We start from the raw sequence: 23,523 nt of genomic DNA, 5'->3' as shown, positions 1-23,523 counted from the left end.
CTGAATGCTCAGAGCAAGTAATCACACTGTTAAAGTGCAACCAATTACCATGCAAGACAATTAAATAATACTTGCGTTTTTACCTTTCTAGTGTTTTAGGAACATAAGAAACACCCTATAACATTGGTCCATCTAACTCAATATTGTCTATACTGACCAGCACCTGCTTGGTAAGATTTCAGGCAGGGAATGTTGAACCTAGGTGACATCCACACCCATACATTTAAAGTGCACAGCTTCCACTAAAGAATTCTGGGAGCTGTGCTACAATTCCCGGCACCCTTAACAAACTACAGTTCCCAGGATTCTCTGGTGGAAGCCAGGTGCTGCAAATGAATGGTGTGGATGTGTCCCTGGAACCTCTTATGGAGTGTGTCAGAGACCTGGAGAAACTTGGCTTCCCTTTGCTGGAGAATGGTCAGAAAGTCTGCTTTACAGAGGACAGCCATCACATCTCTGCGTGAAGGCATTTGAATAGATGTCCAGTCCAAATCCAGGTTAAGAACAAAGAACCCCAAGTTCTGAGACCTGCAGGCTTTTGAAGTCACTTGCCAGCAGTTAGAACTCAAACAGCAGACTAAACAGGCATATAGACTGTGTTACACATGGGGTCAGACTTTGGTAATATGGCCCCCTAAATCTTGCATGCTGCCTGGAATACCTTGATGGTCCTATGTTGCTGATGGTAGGAATTTTATGCTAATGAAGCAGCCACCAAGAAAGCCTCTCCAGAGGTCTTCATCATTTTAGACTCACCTTAAGGTCGCAATGGGATATAGATGAGGATTTGGGGAATTTTATCGCACCCTGGCTTGGAGGCTCTGGGCAGGTTGCAACATAGATTCGAAACAAACATAAACTCCCAAAATAGAACACATGAAACGCGGCAATAAAAGCCTACAAAATACAAGATTTAAATAGCCCAACAAGCCAACCCTAATCATGTCTTATGTAGAATCTCTTTGATCTTAAACAAAAAGGAAAGAAAAATAAAGTACATTATAACACATGCTAAACTTTAGGGTTTTGATGGTTAATATATCTTAACTATATGATGTGACTCCAGCAATTTAAAATTTATTTAATGATCACAGCGTGGTAAGAATCATATACATCTTGAGTGAAACTCAGTTATTACCGCATTGGTGTTTATACATCAGTGGATTGCATTTTCCCACCAGCCAGGCACTGCAGTTTTGCAAATGGCATATCAGTCATGTGTACATTTATCTGCTGCTAGTGATCAGTCTGCTCTGTACTTGTTTTAAAGCAGTATTTTATACCCCACTTTTCTCCTTCAAATGAAGATGCCCAAAGTGCCTATCTGTAAATAAAAGAGCTTAGAAACAAAAATACACGCAAAAAAAACTTTATAAGAAAAGCCCACATCAAACAGAATCAAGGCAGCTGTAAAACTGAAAAAATGAATAAAAGCAACCAAGAACCAGCCCAACATAAAAATCAAAGCTCCGACTTTCGGAAGTTTGCAGCTGCAAATTTAGCTGTCACAGGAGACAGAGGTGGAGAACTTGCAGACTGCAATCCTTCTGGTCTAGAGCACTCACTCCTGGTGTATCTGTCATATATAATGGCTGAGATCACAACTGTCCCACATCTGGGATGTGTACCAGTTCACATTCATAGCCTTTTCACACAAGACTTAAAGCCTAGCAACATCTACATTCATCAGAGTTCTCGTCTGCATCTCCAATACCTTCCTCATACTTTCTCTCCCGCTTCAACATCAATCAGACATTTGCAGAAACAGCATGAAAGGTGATCAGAGGCAGTGTAAACCTCAGCTATGAAACACCCTTGCATATTGCCTAATAGCAATTCCCAGTTGACTCACTTGTGGAAGCTGAGAAGAATGGCTAAGCGCTCTTTATAGTGCTATTGGAAGATCAAAGATGAGTTATGCTATCCCTTCACTGGCTTGTGCGTGTGAATCAAAGGGAATTGCCTACAAGATGAGAGATGAAGGCTCTTTGTGGTTGCACTGAACATTCTTCTGCACAACAATTAAAAGAAAAGATCATAGTCTAAGTTGAGGGTGATCTCACAAATGACTAAAAACTATAAATCCTGGTAGTTAAAGATATTGAAGGGTGGGGGGAGAGATATCTTAAAACAAAGAAGGTGTTTCTTTAAATATAAACCATCCTATATTTGATGAGGGATGCGGGTGGCGCTGTGGGTAAAACCTCAGCGCCTAGGACTTGCCGATTGCATGGTCAGTGGTTCGAATCCCCGCAGCGGGGTGCGCTCCCGTCGTTCGGTCCCAGCGCCTGCCAACCTAGCAGTTCGAAAGCACCCCCGGGTGCAAGTAGATAAATAGGGACCGCTTACCAGCGGGAAGGTAAACGGCGTTCCGTGTGCTGCGCTGGCTCGCCAGATGCAGCTTGTCACGCTGGCCAAGTGACCCGGAAGTGTCTGTGGACAGTGCTGGCTCCCGGCCTATGGAGTGAGATGAGCGCACAACCCTAGAGTCTGGCAAGACTGGCCCGTACGGGCAGGGGGTTTACCTTTACCTTTATATTTGATGAAGGAGGGTGTATGCTTCTTTTGGAACAAGCCAAATGAGAAAGTCGCTTCTTAGAATCTGAGGCAAAGAATCCCCTAATAATTATTGGCATATTCAGGGTTGCCATATTTCCTGGAATTCCCGGACATGTTCTCTTTTGGCAGTCCTACATGCCCATCCAGGGGGAATTTGACATTTTAAAGCACATGTCCTGGATTTTGGGTTTTAAAAAATTGTGTGTACGTGGGTAGTTTTGGTTCAGGCTTGGGCTGTGGCATGGGTAGCTTAGGCTCGGAAGTGGCAGAAGCTCAACAGTTTTTTGTGTCCAGACTTTTACCTCTTGGCAGCCCTAATATGAGCCTCAAACTATTACTAAGATTATTTGAATCCTCTGGTCAGATTATAGCATAAACAGGTCTAACCCCACAAAAGCATTTTGCCATTACATGTGATTGCACAACATCATGCATATATTCTAGCTGTCCAGCTGCTCCACTAGGAACAGTCTCTTACATCCCCATATCAAATAAATGCTGATGGTAGATGTTACTGAACACGTTTCAACTGCAGCTTGTAGAACCAGATCCATTATGGAATTAAGCATTTACTTAAACATTCCTTATTTCTTATCACAGAGCGCTGATACGGTCCGCTTACAAATTTACATATTCAAAAGTCAAGTATGGGAATGCAAGCTGTTGCACGACAGATGAAAAGGGCAGGCAGGGAGCAGTCTTTGTTGCTTCTAGATGGGAAACGTGTACTGCAAATGGTTCCATTTGCACATCTAGCAAGTTAACTTCCACCCATTCTCATTTTCAGTCATAATATTAATTGCTACTCTGTGATTTGTTGTGCACACTAGGGATGTGCATATTGGTCCATTTCACTTTTGCAGTTTCTCACTTGTCCAATTAGTTTTTATTTATTTATCAGATTTTCCATGGTAAGGCTGGCATTTTGATGATGCCACGTGGTGTGGATGCTGCAAAAAAACCACAATCCAACGAAACAAAACCCTATGGCTTTGAGCAGCAAAAATTCCAGAGTAAACTCTCATCTGGAAGTACCCATAATGTGTAATATTTGTATGGACATGGGTATACATGTGGTAGAGGGAATGAGCCATTGTTTCAGGATAAACCATTGAATAAGTGGGGTTCAAAATGCCTACTGTGGCCTACTCATTTAGTTTATGCAGAAATACGAGCTACTACTTCTCCTTTGTCAAAATGTTGGATGACCTGGTTTTAAATAGAACCCCCTTTTGTTTTAAGGGGCTTTTTGCCCATGCCCCTAAAAGTATTTCTGTCCAAGAACTTGGATGGTTTCTACAGTTGGTCTGGCTCTGAGCATAAGGACAGGGAGTTTATTTTTATGTATTTATTTTATGTTGTTTAATATATTCTTTGAAAGGTAAAAACCGTTCTTTAGGTAAAAACCGTAAAGGTAAAGGACCCCTGGATGGTTAGGTCCAGTCAAAGGCGACTATGGGGTTGCGGCGCTCATCTCGCTTTCAGGCCAAGGGAGCTGGCGCTTGTCCACAGACAGCTTTCCGGGTCATGTGGTCAGCAGGACTAAACCGCTTCTGGTGCAACAGAACACCGTGACGGAAACCAGAGCGCACAGAAACGCCATTAACTTTTCCCCCACAGCGGTACCTATTTATCTACTTGCACTGGCGTGCTTTCGAACTGCTAGGTTGGCAGGAGCTGGGGCAGAGCAACAGGAGCTCACCCTGTTGTGTGGGTTCGAATCGCCAACCTTCTGATCGGCAAGCCCAAGAAGCTCAGTGGTGTAGACCACAGCTGTACTATAAATGAGAATGGACCCACAGAGTCACAAATGGGACTGAGAACTCCATGTAGTTAGTAGAACAACCTAACCTCTCCTGTTGATCCTGGCTTTCTGGCCCACACTCCCCATCTTGGTATTAGTCGTTGTTCTGGTGCCTCAAGCCATACTCTACCAGCACAGGCGCTACCACCAAAATGCCACCACCACCACTGTCTCAGGCTGTGTATACATTACCATGTACTCTGGCTCCAGCATGCTCCCACTGCTGGTGTTTGAAGCCAAGTACGCATGACATCAGCCACAATTCGTAGGTGTCCTGTAGGCTGTAGCTTATTGAGAAATACTCCTGTTCTCCTGTTTGATTCCTCAAACCAGCTTGCATCCCATTAGAAAATGGGAGCTCAGAGTAAAGTTGAGGTGTGTACATTTCAGGTAGCCATTGTGGATGCACAGATGACCACATCAGCAAAGAGGGGTTTGGAAACAAATCGGGTAATGGGTTTACTCGACATCCCGACTCCCTCTCTGGTGTGTGCAGTGACTTGAAACACAGCAAGGGGGGGCACAACTTTCCTGTATTTCAAGCTGCTAATGTGTACATAACCTTAGACACAGTACGGCATATTTTCGGGAGCTCTGAGTCCTGTGAAAACAGGGCAAGAGAGCCCTAGAGGAACAGGGGCCATCAGCCAAAGGGCGTGTGTATCTGAATCTAAAGGAGATGACAATCACAGATGGTTCACGTGATTTTAATACTCCACAGCCATACCTGCTTAATAGGTTTAGCATTTGCCCATCATCTTTCTTCATTGCTGCGGTGTCCTAAGGTGATAGCAGTTGAAAGCATGCCTTGTATGTGAAGAATGGGGAGGGAGGGAGAGGGAAGTGTCAAGATTTTGATGGTTATGCTGTCAGAGGCAGTACGAAAAAATTGCACTAAAACGCTGTGAATTTACGAGGATTTTGTAGAGGTGTCTGTGTGTGTGTTTTGGCAAGTTGCTGTCAAAAAGGGAGAACTTAATTTTAGATTGGAAAAATCAAAGTCTGGGAGAAGCTAAATTGGTAGATCCTACCTAAACGGCTCCTGCCAACTCTATGGTACTACTGATTATCCCCCAGAGATCTGCCATTGGATCCCGATCTACCTTCTGTCAGCCTCTGTTGTGGTTATGCTTCTAGAGTAGGCTTTTGAATTTGGGTATTATGCATAGATCCTGTATGTCTCTTGCTAGCAAGAGGTACTGAGCCAGATAATTGCTACTGGGTTGCTTCCAAGCTACAGTACCATAGTCATGTCTGCAGTATGAAGATTAAGCAGTGCATACGCTTTCAAGTTTTGTTTTGTTTTTTTAAAAACTTCCATTCTGTATATGTGAGAAACAGTGTGCATTCTTAGGGAAGTTGTGCCGTTGTAATATCAGTCACATAAGTTTTGATGCCAAGTGTACTTTCTTACGAATGGGAAGTACATTCCACAAATCCACTAATTGCCACCAGCTGGGCTTAATCCTGCGATTTCCATGCACCTCAGCACACCAATCAAAAGCTGTTTAGAGGGGTAAGTGAGGCAATTCAGAGCATGCACCAGATCACTACAGAAACCCAATATAAGTAGTTTATTAAGTAAATAAGTGAGAGAAATGATATGTTGCATATATATATATATTTAAAGCATTTAAACGGCAGATCCTAGACCAAAGGAGCCTTTTAAAAGGATTGTGTGATCTGCATGTGACCCATGGGTTCCCCAAGTGAACAAAGGCAAATACCTGTGTTGCTTCCAGATGATCTCTTTCCAAACATCGTGCAAACAAATCATTCTTCCTGACTGCTTTGCGCAAACCTTTTTCAGGGAGGTTATGTGGCTATATGTTCAATAGGTCTTACTCCTGTGTAAGTGTGTTTTGGATCGTGGCCTAAGGCTAACCAAATGGCTGCTTTCATCACGACTAGGAATTTGTTTCGGCAATCTTCCCTGCATCTCCAGTTCAGATGTTACACCGCTTGCAGAACTTGCACAAGCCGTTATTTAGTGGGAGGCAGGGTGTTACCTGAGCCAACTGTGATAACATCTGCAGTGCCTCATAGTGAGAGAGAGTGAAGAGGGACTTGAATGATTTCTCCTTTTGTTTGACTGGGAACTTGATGCATCCAGTTGTATAGATGAGTAATTGGCTGGGGCTTAAAGATCTAGGATGGATCATTATTTCTGTCTCACAGACTTGAGCCACACTCCGCGTTTGTCGCAACAGACTGAGCAGGGCACCATGTGACCGTGGAAGAGTGGCTAGGGCCACCAATTGTGTATATTTGTGTACATGTGTGTGTAGTGGATGTATGGCTCAAGGTTCACTGGGTGACCTTGGGCCAGTCACAGCCTCTCAGCCTAACCCACTTCACAGGGTTGTTGCAAGGACAAAATGAAGAGGGTAGAACTATGTACAGTGGTACCTTAGGTTACATATGCTTCAGGTTACATACACTTCAGGTTACAGACTCCACTAACCCAGAAATAGTGCTTCAGGTTAAGAACTTTGCTTCAGGATGAGAACAGAAATTGTGTTCCGGCGGCACGGCGGCAGCGGGAGGCCCCATTAGCTAAAGTGGTGCTTCAGGTTATGAACAGTTTCAGGTTAAGTACGGACCTCCGGAACGAACTAAGTACTTAAACTGAGGTACCACTGTATACCACTTTGAGCTCCTTGGAGGAACGGTGGGATATAAATGTCATCGTCAACATCATCGTAATTTTATTATTTGTACCCCACCCATCTGACTGGGTTGTCTCAGCTTCTCTGGGCAGCTTCCAACAGTAAAAACAGCAAACGTTAAAAACTTCCCTATACAGGGCTACCTTCAGATATCTTCTAAATGTCATATACTGTATTATACTCGAGTATAAGCCGACCCGAATATCAGCCGAGGCAGCTAATTTTAGCACAAAAAACTGGGAAAACTTATTGACTCGAGTATAAGCTGCTTGACCACACCACAAACCAGGTGGTGGTGGTAGTGACGGAGGAAGAATAAGCAGCCCGACAGCAGCAAAGGCGGAGGAGGAGGAAGGAGCAGCCCTAAGCTGAGGGAGGCTTTTTCAACATAAAAAATATGCTGGAAAAGTCGGCTTATACTCCAGTATATACAGTAGCTGTATATCTCCTTGGCAACTAATGGGAGGGCATTCCACAGGGCGGATGCCACTACCGAGAAGGCCCTCTGCCTGGTTCCCTGTAACTTCATGTCTTGCAGTGAGGAAACCGCCAGAACCGGCCCTCGGAGCTGGACCTCAGTGTCCGGGCAGAATGATGGGGGTGGAAACGCTCTTTCGGGTATACAGGGGGCTGAGACAGGTCAGTTTCAAAGCCCAGGGCAGAAGCACATTTAGGGCAGTGTGACCAGTTCCCCAGCACTAGGCACCAAACTGCAGAGGGCACCTCAGGGCACCACAGCTTTGATGTAATGCACATGCAGAACAGAAGCTGAGTGCCAGGGAGTGCCAAATTTAGGCCTTGCACAGGGTGCTGCTGCAATTTGAAAGACCAAAGTCCGCCCCTGCCCAGGGTGGGGTTTTCCCTTCTCCCATTGCACCATTTCCATAGAACTGGGGAGTGAGTCACACCGCCACACAGCACAACATGGAATTCTGGGATACTCCATCAACTTTGATGCTATCTGTCTCTTCGAAGCCACGCAGCAGCAGGGGGGATTAGAATCTACAACTGTGAGCCCACTACTTTCCTCATCTCCTCCTTTTCTTTTTCTTTTACCCGACTGCATCCTTAAAATTCTTCCTCTAGAGAAGCTTCGACCCAAACTGGGGAAGGGGGAATTCTAATCGATATTTGCAGATTGACAGTCTCTCATTTTTTGACTCTACCACATTTCCCATTCTGTATGCAGATACAGTGGTACCTCAGGTTACATACGCTTCAGGTTACATACTCCGCTAACCCATAAATGTGGTATCTGAAGAAGTGTGCATGCACACGAAAGCTCATACCAAGAACTAACTTAGTTGGTCTTTAAGGTGCTACTGGAAGGAATTTTTTTATTTTGACTATGGCAGACCAACACAGCTACCTATCTGTAACTGGAACCATAAATAGTGCTTCAGGTTAAGAACTTTGCTTCAGGCTGAGAACAGAAATCGTGCTCCGGCGGTGCAGCAGCAGCAGGAGGCCCCATTAGCTAAAGTGGTGCTTCAGGTTAAGAACAGTTTCAGGTTAAGAACGGACCTCTGGAATGAATTAAGTACTTAACCCGAGGTACCACCATACATTTAGCTGCACAGGATGCAAAAGTACTGAACTTGGCAGGTTTATGTGTAGTAGGATCCCCTCAAGATGTTGCACATTTCAGTGGGAATCTTGCAGAAGGGGACATCTTGGGGGAAGGTGCCCAGTGAACCAGGCCCCCTTTCTACACATTCCCCTGCCCCCCATTAATGACTCTTAAAATCTTCTGCCTAAGTTAGCTGTATTATGTTGGTAATGTGGTTAGCCTCTTAGACCTCTAGCTAGCATGTGTTGTTGGTGGTCTGTGTTAAGTGCAATTGCAGATTTGGCACAGGGAATTCCTCAAACACAACCCACTTAGCTGTATATGGTAGTCACCTTTAGTATGGTGGCATTCATGTTACTTGACTGGCTACTCCTAAACATCATAAAGCGTTATTTATTTGAGTTGTATTTCCTTGTCCTTCCTCCCCAAGCAGCCCAAGGCATCTGGCACAGCAATGATGAAACATTAAAAACACAGCAACTAAAAGCATTTTTAAAGGTTGTTGTTTTAAAAGCCCCCCCCCCCCGTAAAACAATTAAAAACATTTTCAACCAGTGATTTCAGGGTTGCCAGGAGCAGTGTCTTTCAGCCATCAAATGGCTGGGGAAACAGGAATATTTTCTTAATTTCTCCTGAAAATGAGCACTGAGGTAGATACACCTCATTAGGGACACCAGACTACAAATGGGGAGAAGCCACTGAAAATATAACCAGCAACCAGGCAGCCCCCAGTGGCTGACTATTAACAAGACTTCACTTGCCTATCATAGGGTCCAAGATGGTTGTTACTGGGGAAGGTGCTATTTTAGGTGCCATTTAGAGTTAATATGCTAGTACTGTTGTCTTTGTCCATGGAGTTTTCTTGGCAGGGATACTGGAGTGGCTTGCTGGTTCCTACTCCAGGTGGATCACGTTTGGTCAAAACTCTCCACTATGACCTGTCCATCTTGGGTGGACCTGCATGGCATAGCTCATAGCGTGCTCTGGTCCTTGGGGTCACGAAGAGTCGGACATGACTAAACAACAACATGCTAGTACTAACACCTTGAGTTGGGCCTGATAGCTCACTGGCTGCCAGTGGAGTGTTTTCAAGACCAGTGACACATGGTCCAATCTGACAGACCGCACTGGCAGCTACAAGGGCAGCCCCACATACAGTGCATTGCAGTAGTCCAGATGGGAGGTCACCAAAGCATGGACAGCTGAAGCCAGGCTATCCCAATAGGGGTGTGGCCATTGTTGGTGAACCAGCCTAAGCTGTGGGCATAAGCACTTACTGTATAGCACACATAAGCCACCAGAGTATACTCCCAGAACATGAACCTGTCCTTTAAAAGGAATGTAAGCTCTCCCAGGGCAGGTAATACACCTAATTACCAGAAATGGAAACGACTGTGGCCTTCTCCTTGTTCACCACAAGTAATGGCCTGAACGGATGTACAGTGATACCTCGGGTTACATACGCTTCAGGTTACATATGCTTCAGGTTACAGACTCCGCTAACCCAGAAATATTACCTCAGGTTAAGAACTTTGCTTCAGGATGAGAACAGCACAGCGACAGCAGGAGGCCCCATTAGCTAAAGTAGTGCTTCAGGTTAAGAACAGACCTCCAGAACGAATTAAGTTCTTAACCTGAGGTACCACTGTATCTGCAAAGCAAAATGGTCCTCGTGTGAGAAAGCCCAGGGAATCTCCTAGCTTTCCCCACTTCGAATTGTAGTTTCCCCATCACTCCTCTTTTTAATTTAGGTTTGTTACCATTCACATGACATTACAATTCACTCAGGCTCAAGTACACTCTCGCTGCTGGTATTTGAAATCATGTGCGGAGGATAACCTTGGCCACGATCCATATCTATCCTGCAGTTTCTTCAGAAATGCTGCTCTTCGATGCAGTTCCCCTCAAAGCAGCTTCTCTCCGGTTTGAAAACGTAAGCCACGCTCACTTTGCGGTTAAGCCGAGGTGTGTGCATCTGAAGCAGCCGTTGCGCATGCGCAAATGGCAGCCCATCGGCAGATGACAGCTTCATGAACAGGAGTCTGAGTAGGGCTGCAGGCACAGGGAAGCCAAACAGGCAATTAGTACCTGGTGAAGATATTTCCACCTCCTCTCTGGCATGTACATAGGGTTGCAAATATGACTTGAAACACAGCATGCGGGTGATGGAATGACCTCCTTGTGATTTATGCTGCTAATGCGTCCATAGCCTAAAAGTGACTTTTAAGAAATGATTTAAGAATGCACTACTTCGACTAGAAGCACTCTTTCTTTATAAAAAGCAGCCCTGAGCTCCTAGCCTGTATCAGGAAGGACTTTAACCCTTTCCATTTTGTTTTCCACTGAAAATCTCCCTAGAATTTGCTATTTGCCCCTATTCCCCCCCCCACACACACAGTGGGGGGGATTCCCTGCAGTGGGAAATGGCAGGGGGGGATTATTAAAGCTCCTGCTTCAGCATGCTATGGTCCCAATCCGTGCTAGAATCCACTACAGCTGCTTTTTGCAGATCAAGGTATACGGTCAGTCTAAATGTGCTTAATAGTCTTGTCTAGTTTGACACTACTGAGATAGTGATTTGAGCAAGCCTACATAGTGAAGGTATCACAGTCCAGTCTACAGGCGATTGAAGTCCTGGCTGAGGACGTCGGGACCGAGGGCAAGATGGCGGGGTGGGAGTAGGAACAAGAGTCCAGAAGCCAGGGGTCCGAGGGTCAGGAAGCAGGCAGGTACAAAGTCAAGAGTCCGAGGGTCAAGAAGCAAGGAGTCACAAAGTCAAGGGTCCGAGGATCAGGAAGCAAGAAGCCAAACGCAGCAAAGCAGGAAATGTGTTGCTGTGGCAAAGAGCTGAAGGGAAATGCTGACCTTATATCCCTTCTGGCTCTAGCCACCAGGTGCAGTGAGTTACCAAGCGGCCTCACCTGTGCGGCCACACCTTGCCTCTCCAGAACAAACTTAGGAAGGCCCCAGTCCTGCGAAGCCCTACTGGCCACAGGGCCCGGCTCCTGCACGCACTCCTGACAGAAGGTGCTCTTCGTTCACATTTTACATTACATTAAAAAAATATTTTGGAACACTAATGTGAATATGGCAAACATTGCTTGGGAAAACAGAGATTCTTAGTAGGGATCTGGAACTGACTGGGCTTCCCTGCTGAAATTACACTTGGTGGCAAATATGGATTTGTTGCTGTATAATAAACAAGTGAGGCCTGCAACTAAATGTTGCAGAATGGAGCATTTCATCCAGGATTGTAGCTAGCCATGACCACTTCCAGGATGTTCCATTCAATATCCCCTGGCCTGGGTTTTTTGGGTATTCCTTCCAACTGTTGGACAACATTCTGTGGCTGCTGAGTCATTGGACTGTTTTGGAAGCTATTTTCCCTAAAGATTTGTTTGTTTTCCACAAACCTTGGGGTTTCCCTACACCAGCTGATACCTTTCTCTTGCGCATAGAAAGAAACTGGACGTTGAGCTATTTTTGAGTGAGGAAATAGGCAAAAATGACACTGCCGACACGGGCTGCCATGCGGCTGGATTTCCCCAGATATTTTGCTGATTTCTGCCCAGACACTGCTTGCTGAAGTTGTAGTTAAGAAATATTAGGTTCCTCACTTCTGGAATACAAAGTGGTCTGGCTATAAGGAAAGGTGAACTTGGGACCTCCTTGACTTATGATTGCACCGTTAGGATTGTTACTTTCTGGCAGGGCTGCTTTATGCCACACAGAAATTCAGCAATTGAAGGTTTTCCCAGCATGACAATGCAGTGATGGCAAAACCTTCACTTGTGAAAACCCGAGGAACGGGCAATAAATATGAAATAGGAGAGCTGCTGATCTCGAAATGGGAATGGGTGGAGGGCCTCTGGAAGAAATGGGGGGGGGGTTAAACAAATGTTCCATGTTTCTTTATAGAACTAAGCATCTCTATTCTACAGAGAAAAAATGTTCAGAAACAATATGTATTTCCTGGCATCCATAAACACCCATAAATAAAAAGATAGCTTGGCTTGTCTGCAGCTGTTTCACCCTTAGTGTGTTGGATATCACAATGGTTTGTGGACTCTTCAAGCACCTCTTAGTTTTTCTTAGCTTCGCTTGGCAGGCCTCAAATCTTTATTTTCTTCCCCATAAGAGTGGGAGGAAACAGACGGTGCGTTTTTATGCTTCGTAAAGTACTCAGCAAACCCTCTTCCCTTCGATGGGACAAGGCAAGAGTTGTGCCATCACAGCTAAGTCGGCTGAAGATCAGATGGTATAATTACTGTTATCTGCCTTGCAGAAGCTGACGATTAGAGGGTCTGTCTCTAAGAAAGGCTTTTGAAGAAAAAGAGAATAAGCTATATTTAAATCTCTTCCCCACCCCATACCCTCACCACAACAACCTCTACCACAGTGGTGTTGTTTTTAAAAAAGAACTAACGTGTCTACGCTACGCTCCAGACATCCTTTTTATTGTGCATTCATGATGATTTGCACTCATGATGGTAGCAGTAATATACTATCCAGTTTTCAATAGTGTTTGCGCATGCAAATGTTTCAGGGCAGATATGACGCTTTGTTTCCGATTGATGCCATGCCCCATAGCTTCCTGCTGAAATCCTATAACTTTTCAAACCACAAATGTTCCCAGGTTGCATTGAGGGGTAGGTTGTCCCACATTTGTTGCAAGAGTGTCTCCTCCAGGCAGCAAGAATGTGGGGAAGCGTCACATAACAGCTAACAAAGCAGGACGGTGTGTGGAAGGCGCAGTATTAATCCACCACAAATGCACTATTATTGTGTCAATGACACGTTGCAAAACAAACTAATAAACATAAACCAGTCAGGAAGGGCCTGCAAACAGTGGCTTTCAAACTAGGCTTCTGGGATCTCTGAGGTTTCTCAGAAAAAGGTCAGGGGGTTCTCAGTGAAAGGATCATGCGATCCATTTGGGATCCCACCTGCAGGGAACAATGTTCTAAAGCATTTTAGAGAAGTCATCTTTCACAAGAAATTCTACCATAGCTTTTTTGTCAAAATCCCCTGGGATTTTGGGGGGATTTCCAAATAAATACTGGTTTGCATCCCGCCTCCTTGGTTTTACCCAGCACCAGCTAACCAGTATGAAATGGGAAGACTTGGGGCTTATCTACCCTTAACTTTCCTACACTCTTTCCAGGCATGGTCTGTGATTTAAAGCTCTGTGTCCGAGCACCTGCACAATTTTCTTTTGCTCCAGAGCTTTCCCTGTGAAAACTCACTCTTGAATGCTCAGTCAGAGCAAATGATCAATCACAAAAACCCTGAATTGATGTTTGTTCCGATTCAGCTTTAAAGAGCACGTTTTTGCTAGGGAAACTTGGGGGTGGGGGCACACTTGGACACAGAGCGGCAAAGCACAGACCTCTGCCTGGAAGGAGCAGGGTGAAGCGTAAGTGTGAATAAAGTCCTCAGAAGGAGTAGGCGTTGGGGAGAATTTCGATTCAGTTTACATGCAAATGTGAACCTTCCTAACTCAGACCTTTTTTTGGAAACAATGCACAAACCAAAACACAGGGTACACTTGGGTAAAGATACCTACCGCATTTTTCGCTCTATAACACGCACCCGACCATAACACGAACGTAGTTTTTAGAGGAGGAAAACAAGAAAAAAAATATTCTAAATGAAACAGTGGATGTATGATTTTTGTGGTTCATGCTATGGCCACAGACATGTGATCTGACAGTGAGTTTGGAGTAGCCCAATGCAAAAATCCCGAGGATTTTGTAACCATGTTTTTGCACCTCTGCGGCCCAAGGCAACAGTGGGTGCGTGATTTTTTTGGTGCAAGATGTAGCCATGGACATGCTATGTGATCTGATGGTGAATTTGGGGTGACCCAGTGCAAAAATCCTGAGGATCCATGTGGATCTGTGCTTTGTAACCACGTTTTAAGTGGGGAGGGAAGGAAAAGCACTCAAGGGACAAGGAGCACACGTGGGGTGGGTGGAGAAGGATGCTGCTAATAATGAAGAAGAGGGGTATAAGGGGAGAAGGCTCCTCTACTCTCCCACTTTGCTCCTTTAAAGCAAGCAGGCTCTGCTTTTCTTCCTCCTCCCCGCTCATCCCTGGCTTAGCGAGCTGAAAAACTTTGCTGCTATGTAGCGAGCTGAGTGGGGAGGAGAGAGGGACAGAGAGCCTGCTTGCTTTAAAGGAACCAACCGGACAGGAGCTGCTTACACTCTTGTAAGTGGCTCCTCTCCTCTCCCGCTTTGCTCCTTTAAAGGAGCAGGCTCTCTGTCCATCTCTCCTCCCCACTCAGCGGCTCTTCTCCCGCTTTGCTGTTTCAAAGCGAGCCTCGGAGGAGGGAAGGAAGGGGAACCGTGGATCCTCTGCTCACGACTGCAGCAGATCCCCCCCACCCCCCCGCCACCCGTAGGCATTCCCTCCATAACACGCACAGACATGTCCCCTTACTTTCTAGGAGGAAAAAAGTGAGTGTTATGGTGCAAAAAATACGGTATATTAGTGAAGATAGCCTACAAAAATGCACTGTATTGGGGAAAACCAGTTTGCAAAAAAATGTGTATGTGCCAGCAATAAATCACATGGAGTAAGTGAAGTTAACTTTTTGTTAGATGAAATAGGATCTGCTCAGGAGTGCCGGGCCTAATGTGCAGCTATTCTTTGCTAGGTCTTGCCCCTATGAGGCAGTTGCAGAGACTGATGGTCCCTACCTTCCCACAGCAGCCTAAGTCTCCTTCTCCCCTGGGTCCTTCCTAAGCAATCTGAGACTATGCTGGTGCATCCGTTTTCTTGCTCCTCTTGCTTCATTCTTCTTCTGGTCCTGGGAGACGTGGGGGGAGGGGAGCATGCCATAGCCAGCAGCTTCCCCCACCTGACTCATCTCTGCCTCTTGGCCTCCCTCATCCCACTTTCCTGCTTCAGCTTCTGCCTCCAATTCTGGACTTCTCTCTGCCACAGACTCTCCCTGCTCACTAAACCCCGTTACCTCTTCAACTTCCGACCCCTCCTCCTCCCAGTCTTCTCCCTCTTACCGCTCGTTGTCATCCCACCACCACTCCACAAGCTTTGAGCCTTCTTCCTTCCCTTGGTGGTTCTCCCGCTTGCACTTCCCACCATTCTTCTGCATCCAGCCAGTCCATGACAGTACATTAGGCAGAACTGCATAGAAAAACGAGTATATTGGGATAAATCCACACTAAAATGCTGGCGAATTCTCATAAGAACTTGGGGGGAGAGCAAACTGGTGTGGAAATGTGGAGAACTGAAGATGGGGAAAATGAGAAACTGAGAAACCAAAATCGACAGATTGTCTGTCCCGTAGAGGGAGGGTTAAGATTTCTGTGCTGTTGTTTGCTGTTGTCTCACAACCATTTGTCTCTCTTCCTCCTTCTTTCCTGTCCAGGTGTGTCTGAGAACCTACCCACCGAGGAGTTCTGCAATGCTCACAGCCGTCTGTGGTTCTCTTGGCAACCAGTGTTCGGAGACACCCCGTTCCTCTCCAACCCACGTAGAGCTGCAGCCTCTGCAGACCTTCCAGCCCCACACCAGCCCGGATAGCGGGGGAGATTTCCCGTCCCCTCTGCAACCCACGGAGCTCCAGCACCTGCCTTTGGCTGGGCCCGACACGGAGTATTCGGGCAATGCTGGCTACGAGCTGCATGGGGCTTCAAGGTTAGACCTGGACGGCGAAAGCCAGCTGGCCCCTGGCCCGTACTCTAAGCTCCTACAGGCAGCACCAGATATGGCTCACCACTATGAACCTTGGTTCAGGCCTACCCATCCGAGCAGCGGCGCTGACGATGGCGGCATCAATCCATGGTGGGATCTCCATGCTGGATCCAGCTGGATGGAGCTTCAGAGTGGTCTCCAGCCGCCGGGCCACACGGGCGGACTTCAGCCAGGGCTGGGTGGCTATGGCACTGCAGAACATCAGCTCTGTGGCCCGCCTCACCACCTGCTGCCTTCAGGGCCACACCTCATGGGCCAGGAAGTGATCAAGTCCCTGGATTCTGCTCAGGAGCCCCACCCAATGGAGCAGGCTGGGGATGGTAGCGGTAGGCCAAAGAGCTCAAGGCGCTCCGTCACCCGGAGTTCTGGCCAAACCGCCTGCCGGTGCCCTAACTGCCAGGAGGCCGAAAGGGTGGGCCAGTGCCCTGACAACTCCAAGAAGAAGCACCTCCACAACTGCCACATCCCTGGCTGTGGCAAGGCCTATGCCAAGACATCGCACCTGAAAGCCCACCTGAGGTGGCACAGTGGCGACCGCCCCTTTGTCTGCAATTGGCTGTTTTGTGGGAAGCGCTTCACCCGCTCTGATGAGCTGCAGAGGCACCTTCAGACCCACACGGGAACCAAAAAGTTCACCTGCCCTGTTTGCAACCGGGTCTTCATGAGAAGCGACCACTTGAGCAAGCACATGAAGACACATGAAGGTGCTAAGGAGGAAGGAGAAGGAGGAGAGGCCAAAGCTGGGACAGAGCCTCCCGCAAAAGTCAAACGGGAACCTGACGGAAGCTCTTCGAGTGCGGCTTCCCAACCCAACTGAGCCTTTCTTCCTCGCCATCTCTCCATCATGGTGCCTCCTGGCCTACTGACTTGTCCTCCTTGCTCAAGGCTCTGGGATCACACGACACCCTCTAAGCCTGAACCTTATCCTGTCTTTGGAAGGAGAAGTTATTTATTCCCTAGGAGGGAAGGACGATGTTGTTGGGACACACTGGGAAGGGCCACGCCCTTGAGCAGCTTTCGGCTGGGTGTGTTGAGTGTGTGTTTGGGGAGTATGGGAGGGATATTTTTGAAGGATGGTCTTTGAGGTGGGTTGGGCTAAGTGGAATCTTCTGGGCAGATACAAATGGAGGGATATGGGCCTTACCTGTCTCCATCTTGAATGATGGGTTTCTTGTCGCTATTATACACAGAGAACACACAACTGTGTTAACAGTTATGGTGGAACGACATTCTTCAGTTTAAGCTTGTAGAAATTTAGGGGGTTGGATCTGCTATTCAACTCCCACCCACTCCAGGTCTCCGATTTAGTAGGTAACAAGGCTACCCTAGATTTGTAGGCAAAATAGCTACCACACCTCCATTGGATTTTTATTTTTATTTTTTTTGGAAGGATAATGGGCAGAATTGTTGGCTTGTGTCTTAGATTGCTACCTTGCTCTTTTCCCAAAGCCTCTAAGGCCCTCAACCTTATCCTTAACTATGGGTGTTTTCACAAGTGGCTCTGAAAGTACATTTTAGTTCCCCTTGTGGTACTTTATAGCCCTTGAAACCTAATAAATCATGCACTACAGATTTATTTTAAAATTTTCTTAAGGACCAGGCTGAAATGTGAGTTTATACACATATTCAGCACTTTCTTTAAGTCACCTGTGAAAGGATACCATCTCCAAAACTGTGTTTATACCCTTAACTAGCTTCCAGGCTCTCTCCCAATAGACATTCCTGATCTTAAAATGGTAGGAGCAGGAGACTGCTCCTGTAATGTGAATCTTTGTAACGTGTTTGTAACATCACAGGAGTGTGACAGATATTTAAAAATCATCTATGATTTTCAACTCTTAAGGAGTTGCAAAATCCAAATTGAACGCAGACTTAACAGCTGCTTCCATACTAGGTGTTTAGTGTGGAATAATGCCCTGTTCATTCACATTTGGGGTGTGTGTGTGTATGTGTGTCCAATACAGCATTGTTATCCATTTATAATCTTCCCTGTGTTTCTTCTGTCTTTTCTTACCATAGAAAATCTATCATTTTCTTAGAAGGACAGAAGACTGTAGATGCCCTTAGCATTACCCTTCCATCTTTTTTAGAAGTGTTGTGTCGACATGGACAGTGATGTATCCAGCAGGTGAACGAGTCTGGGTTTTATAACCCTTTTTAATTGAGCTGTTAATTAGTGAAAATACACTTTTCTGGCTATATATATATATATTATTTAACTTTTAAAAAATGAGCCAAATGCTGCTTAAATTAAAGTGCCATAGCACTATAAGACTCTCATGCTAATAAAAAATACTAAGAAGAAAGCTGTTTCAAGTCACTGCCATTTTAGAAGTACACACCCTCCCTCCTAATTAAATGCTTCCAAGCTACATTTCTGATCCAGTTTTTTAAAAATATTAAAATATTAGTGAAATACTGCTTAAATTAGTGTGTTGCAGTGCTATAACACTATAATGCTAATTTTTAAAAAGAGGGGGAAACCTTTCTGGTCATTGCCATTTTAGAAAAGTGGCTTACCTGATGAACATACAGAAAAAGTTCAATGTCCTCAGGACCACGGAAAATCTATTGCAATTCTGCTTGTAGCTTGCAGTGGAAGAGCAACGACTTAGTAGTGCTATGAACCTCCAGAAGCAGTCACACAGTTAATTCTATGGAGCTACCGTACATTGCTGTCCTGTTCAACAATAAGGAAGTTTCTAGACCTCATTGTTGTAAAGCAGAGCTTAAAAGCATCTCAGTGGCGCATACCAAGAGCACTATGGGAGTACTGAAAAGCTAAACTATACCCACATTGTTGTTTGTGCAGAGGAATCATCCTTAGGTGGGAGGGAGGTGTAGGGAGAACACGCATAATGGCCTTGTTTACATGTAATGCTAAGCTAAACAATAGCTAAGCACAGATGAGCAGTTGTGCTGGTGCACAGTTAGAAAATCACAATGTTGTGCTCCTCCACTGCTCCTGCTGTGCCACTGGGAGTTAAGGCATGGTTTGGCTAGTTGTTATATGCGAACACAAGTACATGGTTTGTCTCCCTAAACAAACCACACACAGTAAACATTGGTTACAGCTTGTGAGTTGTTTGGAGAGGAGGGGAGAAAAGCTCATTCATGCTAAGCCGTAGTTTGTCTTACTCTGATGTGAAAACCATGCCAGTGAGCATATTACTACACTGATATTGTGTACTTGCTGTACGTACATGGATCACATTGGGTGGATTGGTGGCATGGATCTTTCCCTTCACGCAGCTCAAAATTCTCAAGTGGTTTGAAAACAGAAATTTTGGGTAAGAAATTATGCCTCAATCACTGATGCACAGAACTTACCTGTGATAAAAAACCCTCATGTCTTAAAATTATCCCTGTAGTGAAGTATATGTATCTGACTATAGGTGAGCTCTCTCTGTTGATGTTTCAGACACAACATTTTTAGCTGTGTTTCAGAAGTGCATCATATTATTGCATTTGTAATCCCTGTTAAAAAAAAATACCACACACACCAGACCTAAAATGTTGCACAGTGAAGCAATTGTATGCTTTTCTGTTTTGTTTGTTAAAATAGCAGTATGTAGGGTTCCTACTCTCACAAGGAACTGAATTTGAAGGAAAGGGTTCAAATTCAAAATACACAATTAACTGTATTTCTATTTGTACCAAATGGGAGGTGTTCCGAGATTCTTTTTTCTGCAGCACAAAATGTATTGCGTTCTTTGTCTACATCCTTAGCCCACTGAGGCACCTGCTACACTAATCTCTCAGTCACCACACAAATTTCAATGAAATGCAGTTTTGCAAAAACATTAAATTTGATGGATGGGATTTTGAAAACCCAGTTTCGAAAGGGTGGTCTTTAAAACACACACACACACACACACAGAGCTCCGTATAGATTTTTCTTGATATATATTTGGAGAAGTCATGTAAACTATCGCATTGCCAAAATTCAGTCTTTTGGTTGTGTCTAATCTTAGTCATAGAGTAGACCCATTGAAGTCAATCAGTTTAATGTCAATGTGTCTACTTTGAGTACAACGTATCTGGCTACAACCCTTTGTATACTCCGTCCCCAAGTCCAAAAGCATCTCAATACAGTATTCTGCTAACTATATTCCAAATAGCAGAATTCAGACTTGAAGTTTTGCAGGGCAATCAGATTTATGAGAATGGACTGGAGACTCTTTCCTACCCAATCCCCAATTTGTTCTAGCTCTTCAAAGCCTCTTCCCACACCCCACAATCTTAGCATTTTTCCTCCTCATTAATGACCCCACCTGGAAAGTTCAACCATGTTGCCTCCTGCCCAGTAGGGGTTTCTCCCTTGCTCTTTTTGTCTTGTGGCAATATCCTTGGCTCCACCTGCCCTTTTCCCCAGCATGCAGCATGAACATTGCTCTAGAATGGCATGAGGGAGGATGTTTGGAGAGAGAGAAATTGTGTGGGATCTCGTGCAGCCTCACAGCAAGAAGGTGTCCAGACATGTCCAGGCCAGAAAAGGAGAGAGGAAAAGAATATATAACAACAATTGCTTGGGAAACGCTTGTTAAAAACATAACTCTGCCCGAAGGAAGAATCCTTTTTACACACACACACACACAAACACCGAGGGGAAGGGAATAACTAATGGCTCTGCTCTCTTAATGTGCTCTCCCTGCCCCCTAGCAGAGCAACAAAGGCCCTTCCAGTGATTATGTCTTTTTACAGGCTTGGATTGGCTTCAGTTTTAAACTAAATCTGGGCATGCTATGGACTAGGCTATGGATCCAGATTTTTTTATTTTTATTTTTGGCATTGGGTTCTTCTTCTGAAAACCCTTATTCTTCTCATTTGTTAGGCCTGGGTTTCCCAAACTTGGGTCTTCAGCTGCTTTTGGACTGCAACTCCTGTCATCCCTAGCTAGCAGGGCCAGTGGTCAGGGATGATGGGAATTGTAGTAAAAAGAACTGCTGGTGTCTCAAGTTTGGGAAACTCAGAGGTGGCAACAGATCCCCAAATTCAGGGTGCTGGGTGCAGGGGCTGGGCTGGGCTGTAGTTAAGTACAGTGTTTCTGTACTTATTCTAAGCTTTATTTTCATTCTAAAAACAGGGTGAACAACTAGGGGTTAAAATCTATCTGGAACCTATCGTGCTTTCTGGAAATCCTTCCCTCGGATCATGTACAGTGGTGCCTCGCAAGACGAAATTAATTGGTTCCGCAAGTTTTTTCTTCTTGCGAGTTTTTCGTCTTGCGAAGCACGGTTTCCCATAGGAATGCATTGAAAATCAATTAATGTGTTCCTAGGGAAACCGCTTGCCAGGCTGGCGGTGCGGAGAAGGGCTTTTCTCCGCACCGCAAGCCTTCAGGACAGGTACGGGAACAGAGGGGAAGGGGCGCAGCGCTTTCCCTCTGTTCCCGGGGCTTGCGTGGGAGGAGGGTTTTTCCTCCCCACCGCCAACATTCAGAACAGCATTCTGAATGTTGGCGGTGGGAAGGAAAACCCTCCTCCCACCCCAAGCCTTCAGGAAAGCCATCCGATGCCGGGTGGCGGGAGAAGGTGTCTCCCCCCCCCCCCGGCATCGGAGCTTCGTTCCGATGCCGCGCGGCGGGAGGAGGCGTTCCCCCCCCGCCGCCCGGCATCGGAGCTTCGTTCCGATGCCGCGCGGCGGGAGGAGGCGTTCCCCCTCCCCCGCCCGGCATCGGAGCTTCGTTCCGGTGCCGCGCGGCGGGAGGAGGCGTTCCCCCTCCCCCGCCCGGCATCGGAGCTTCGTTCCGGTGCCGCGCGGCGGGAGGAGGCGTTCCCCCTCCCCCGCCCGGCATCGGAGCTTCGTTCCGGTGCCGCGCGGCGGGAGGAGGCGTTCCCCCTCCCCCGCCCGGCATCGGAGCTTCGTTCCGATGCCGCGCGGCGGGAGGAGGCGTTCCCCCCCCTGCCGCCCGGCATCGGAGCTTCGTTCCGGTGCCGCGCGGCGGGAGGAGGCGTTCCCCCTCCCCCGCCCGGCATCGGAGCTTCGTTCCGGTGCCGCGCGGCGGGAGGAGGAGTTCCCCCCCCCCCGCCGCCCGGCATCGGAGCTTCGTTCCGAAGCCGGCAGCGGGAGGAGGTCCGAGGACAGTGGGGAAGACGCGCTGCGCTTCCCCGCTGTCCCTGAGATTTCCCTATGGGCTGTCGTCTTGCGAAGCAAGCCCATAGGGGAATTCGTTTTGCGAAGCGCCTCCGAAACGGAAAACCCTTTCGTCTAGCGGGTTTTCCGTCTTGCGAGGCGTTCGTCTTGCGGGGTACCACTGTATATTTGCGGAGGTTGTCTAGTGAGGGAAAGGCTCATGTTCAGAGGCATCCCTCAGCTAGCATAGACGAATGCATGATTTGAGAATCAGTGAGTTGGCTGAAAACAAGTTTGAGGATGTATACAGTCCCTGCTGCTCCCTGTTCTAAATGCTGGTAACTAGACTGTGGTAACTCAGCGGTGATAAAAATGTTTGTAGGCAGGTTATGCTTAGTCATGGTGAGGGGGGGGGGGAAACACTACGTGTGTTGTTATCTTTCCTATCACCTTTTACATTCTGAGGCATTTTAAGAAAGCTAAGCCCTGGTGAGCTGAGCCATGACTTGAGTTCGCAGCATGATTTCCAGGACGATTTACCCATAATAATAATAATAATAATAATTTATTATTTATACCCCGCCCATCTGGCTGGGCCTCCCCAGCCACCCTGGGCGGCTTCCATAAAAACCAAAAATACAATAAAATATCACACGTTAAAAACTTCCCTGAACAGGGCTGCCTTAAGATGTCTCCTGAATGTCAGGTAGTTGTTTATCGCCTTGACATCTGCTGGAAGGGTGTTCCACAGGGCGGGCGCCACTACCGAGAAGGCCCTCTGCCTGGTTCCCTGTAGCTTTGCTTCTCGCAATGAGGGAACCGCCAGAAGGCCCTCGGCGCTGGACCTCAGCGTCCGGGCAGAATGATGGGGGTGGAGACGCTCCTTCAGGTATACTGGACCGAGGCCGTTTAGGGCTTTAAAGGTCAGCACCAACACTTTGAATTGTGCTCGGAAACGTACTGGGAGCCAATGCAGGTTTTTCAAGACCGGTGTTATATGGTCTCGGCGGCCGCTCCCAGTCACCAGTCTAGCTGCCGCATTCTGGATTAGTTGTAGTTTCCGAGTCACCTTCAAAGGTAGCCCCACGTAGAGTGCATTGCAGTAGTCCAAGCGGGAGATAACC

The 23,523-nt window shown here is 46.5% G+C and overlaps 1 protein-coding gene across 2 annotated transcripts in view; it reads left to right on the top strand.

Moving 5' to 3' along the window:
• The window catches only part of SP6 (Sp6 transcription factor), a 97,363-nt gene extending 77,208 nt beyond the window's left edge, over positions 1-20,155 (top strand). For both annotated transcript variants that reach the window (XM_082197373.1, XM_082197372.1), the window contains one exon: positions 15,999-20,155. In XM_082197373.1, the coding sequence (XP_082053499.1) occupies positions 16,035-17,141 (1,107 nt within the window). In that variant the 5' untranslated portion in view covers positions 15,999-16,034 and the 3' untranslated portion in view covers positions 17,142-20,155. The remainder of the gene's footprint in view (positions 1-15,998) is intronic.
• The last annotated feature ends 3,368 nt before the right edge of the window (positions 20,156-23,523 follow it).

This window comes from Podarcis vaucheri, assembly GCF_965113315.1.
Source record: "Podarcis vaucheri genome assembly, chromosome: 13".
NCBI lineage: Eukaryota > Metazoa > Chordata > Lepidosauria > Squamata > Lacertidae > Podarcis > Podarcis vaucheri.
This window is presented reverse-complemented; position numbering and strand designations above follow the sequence as displayed.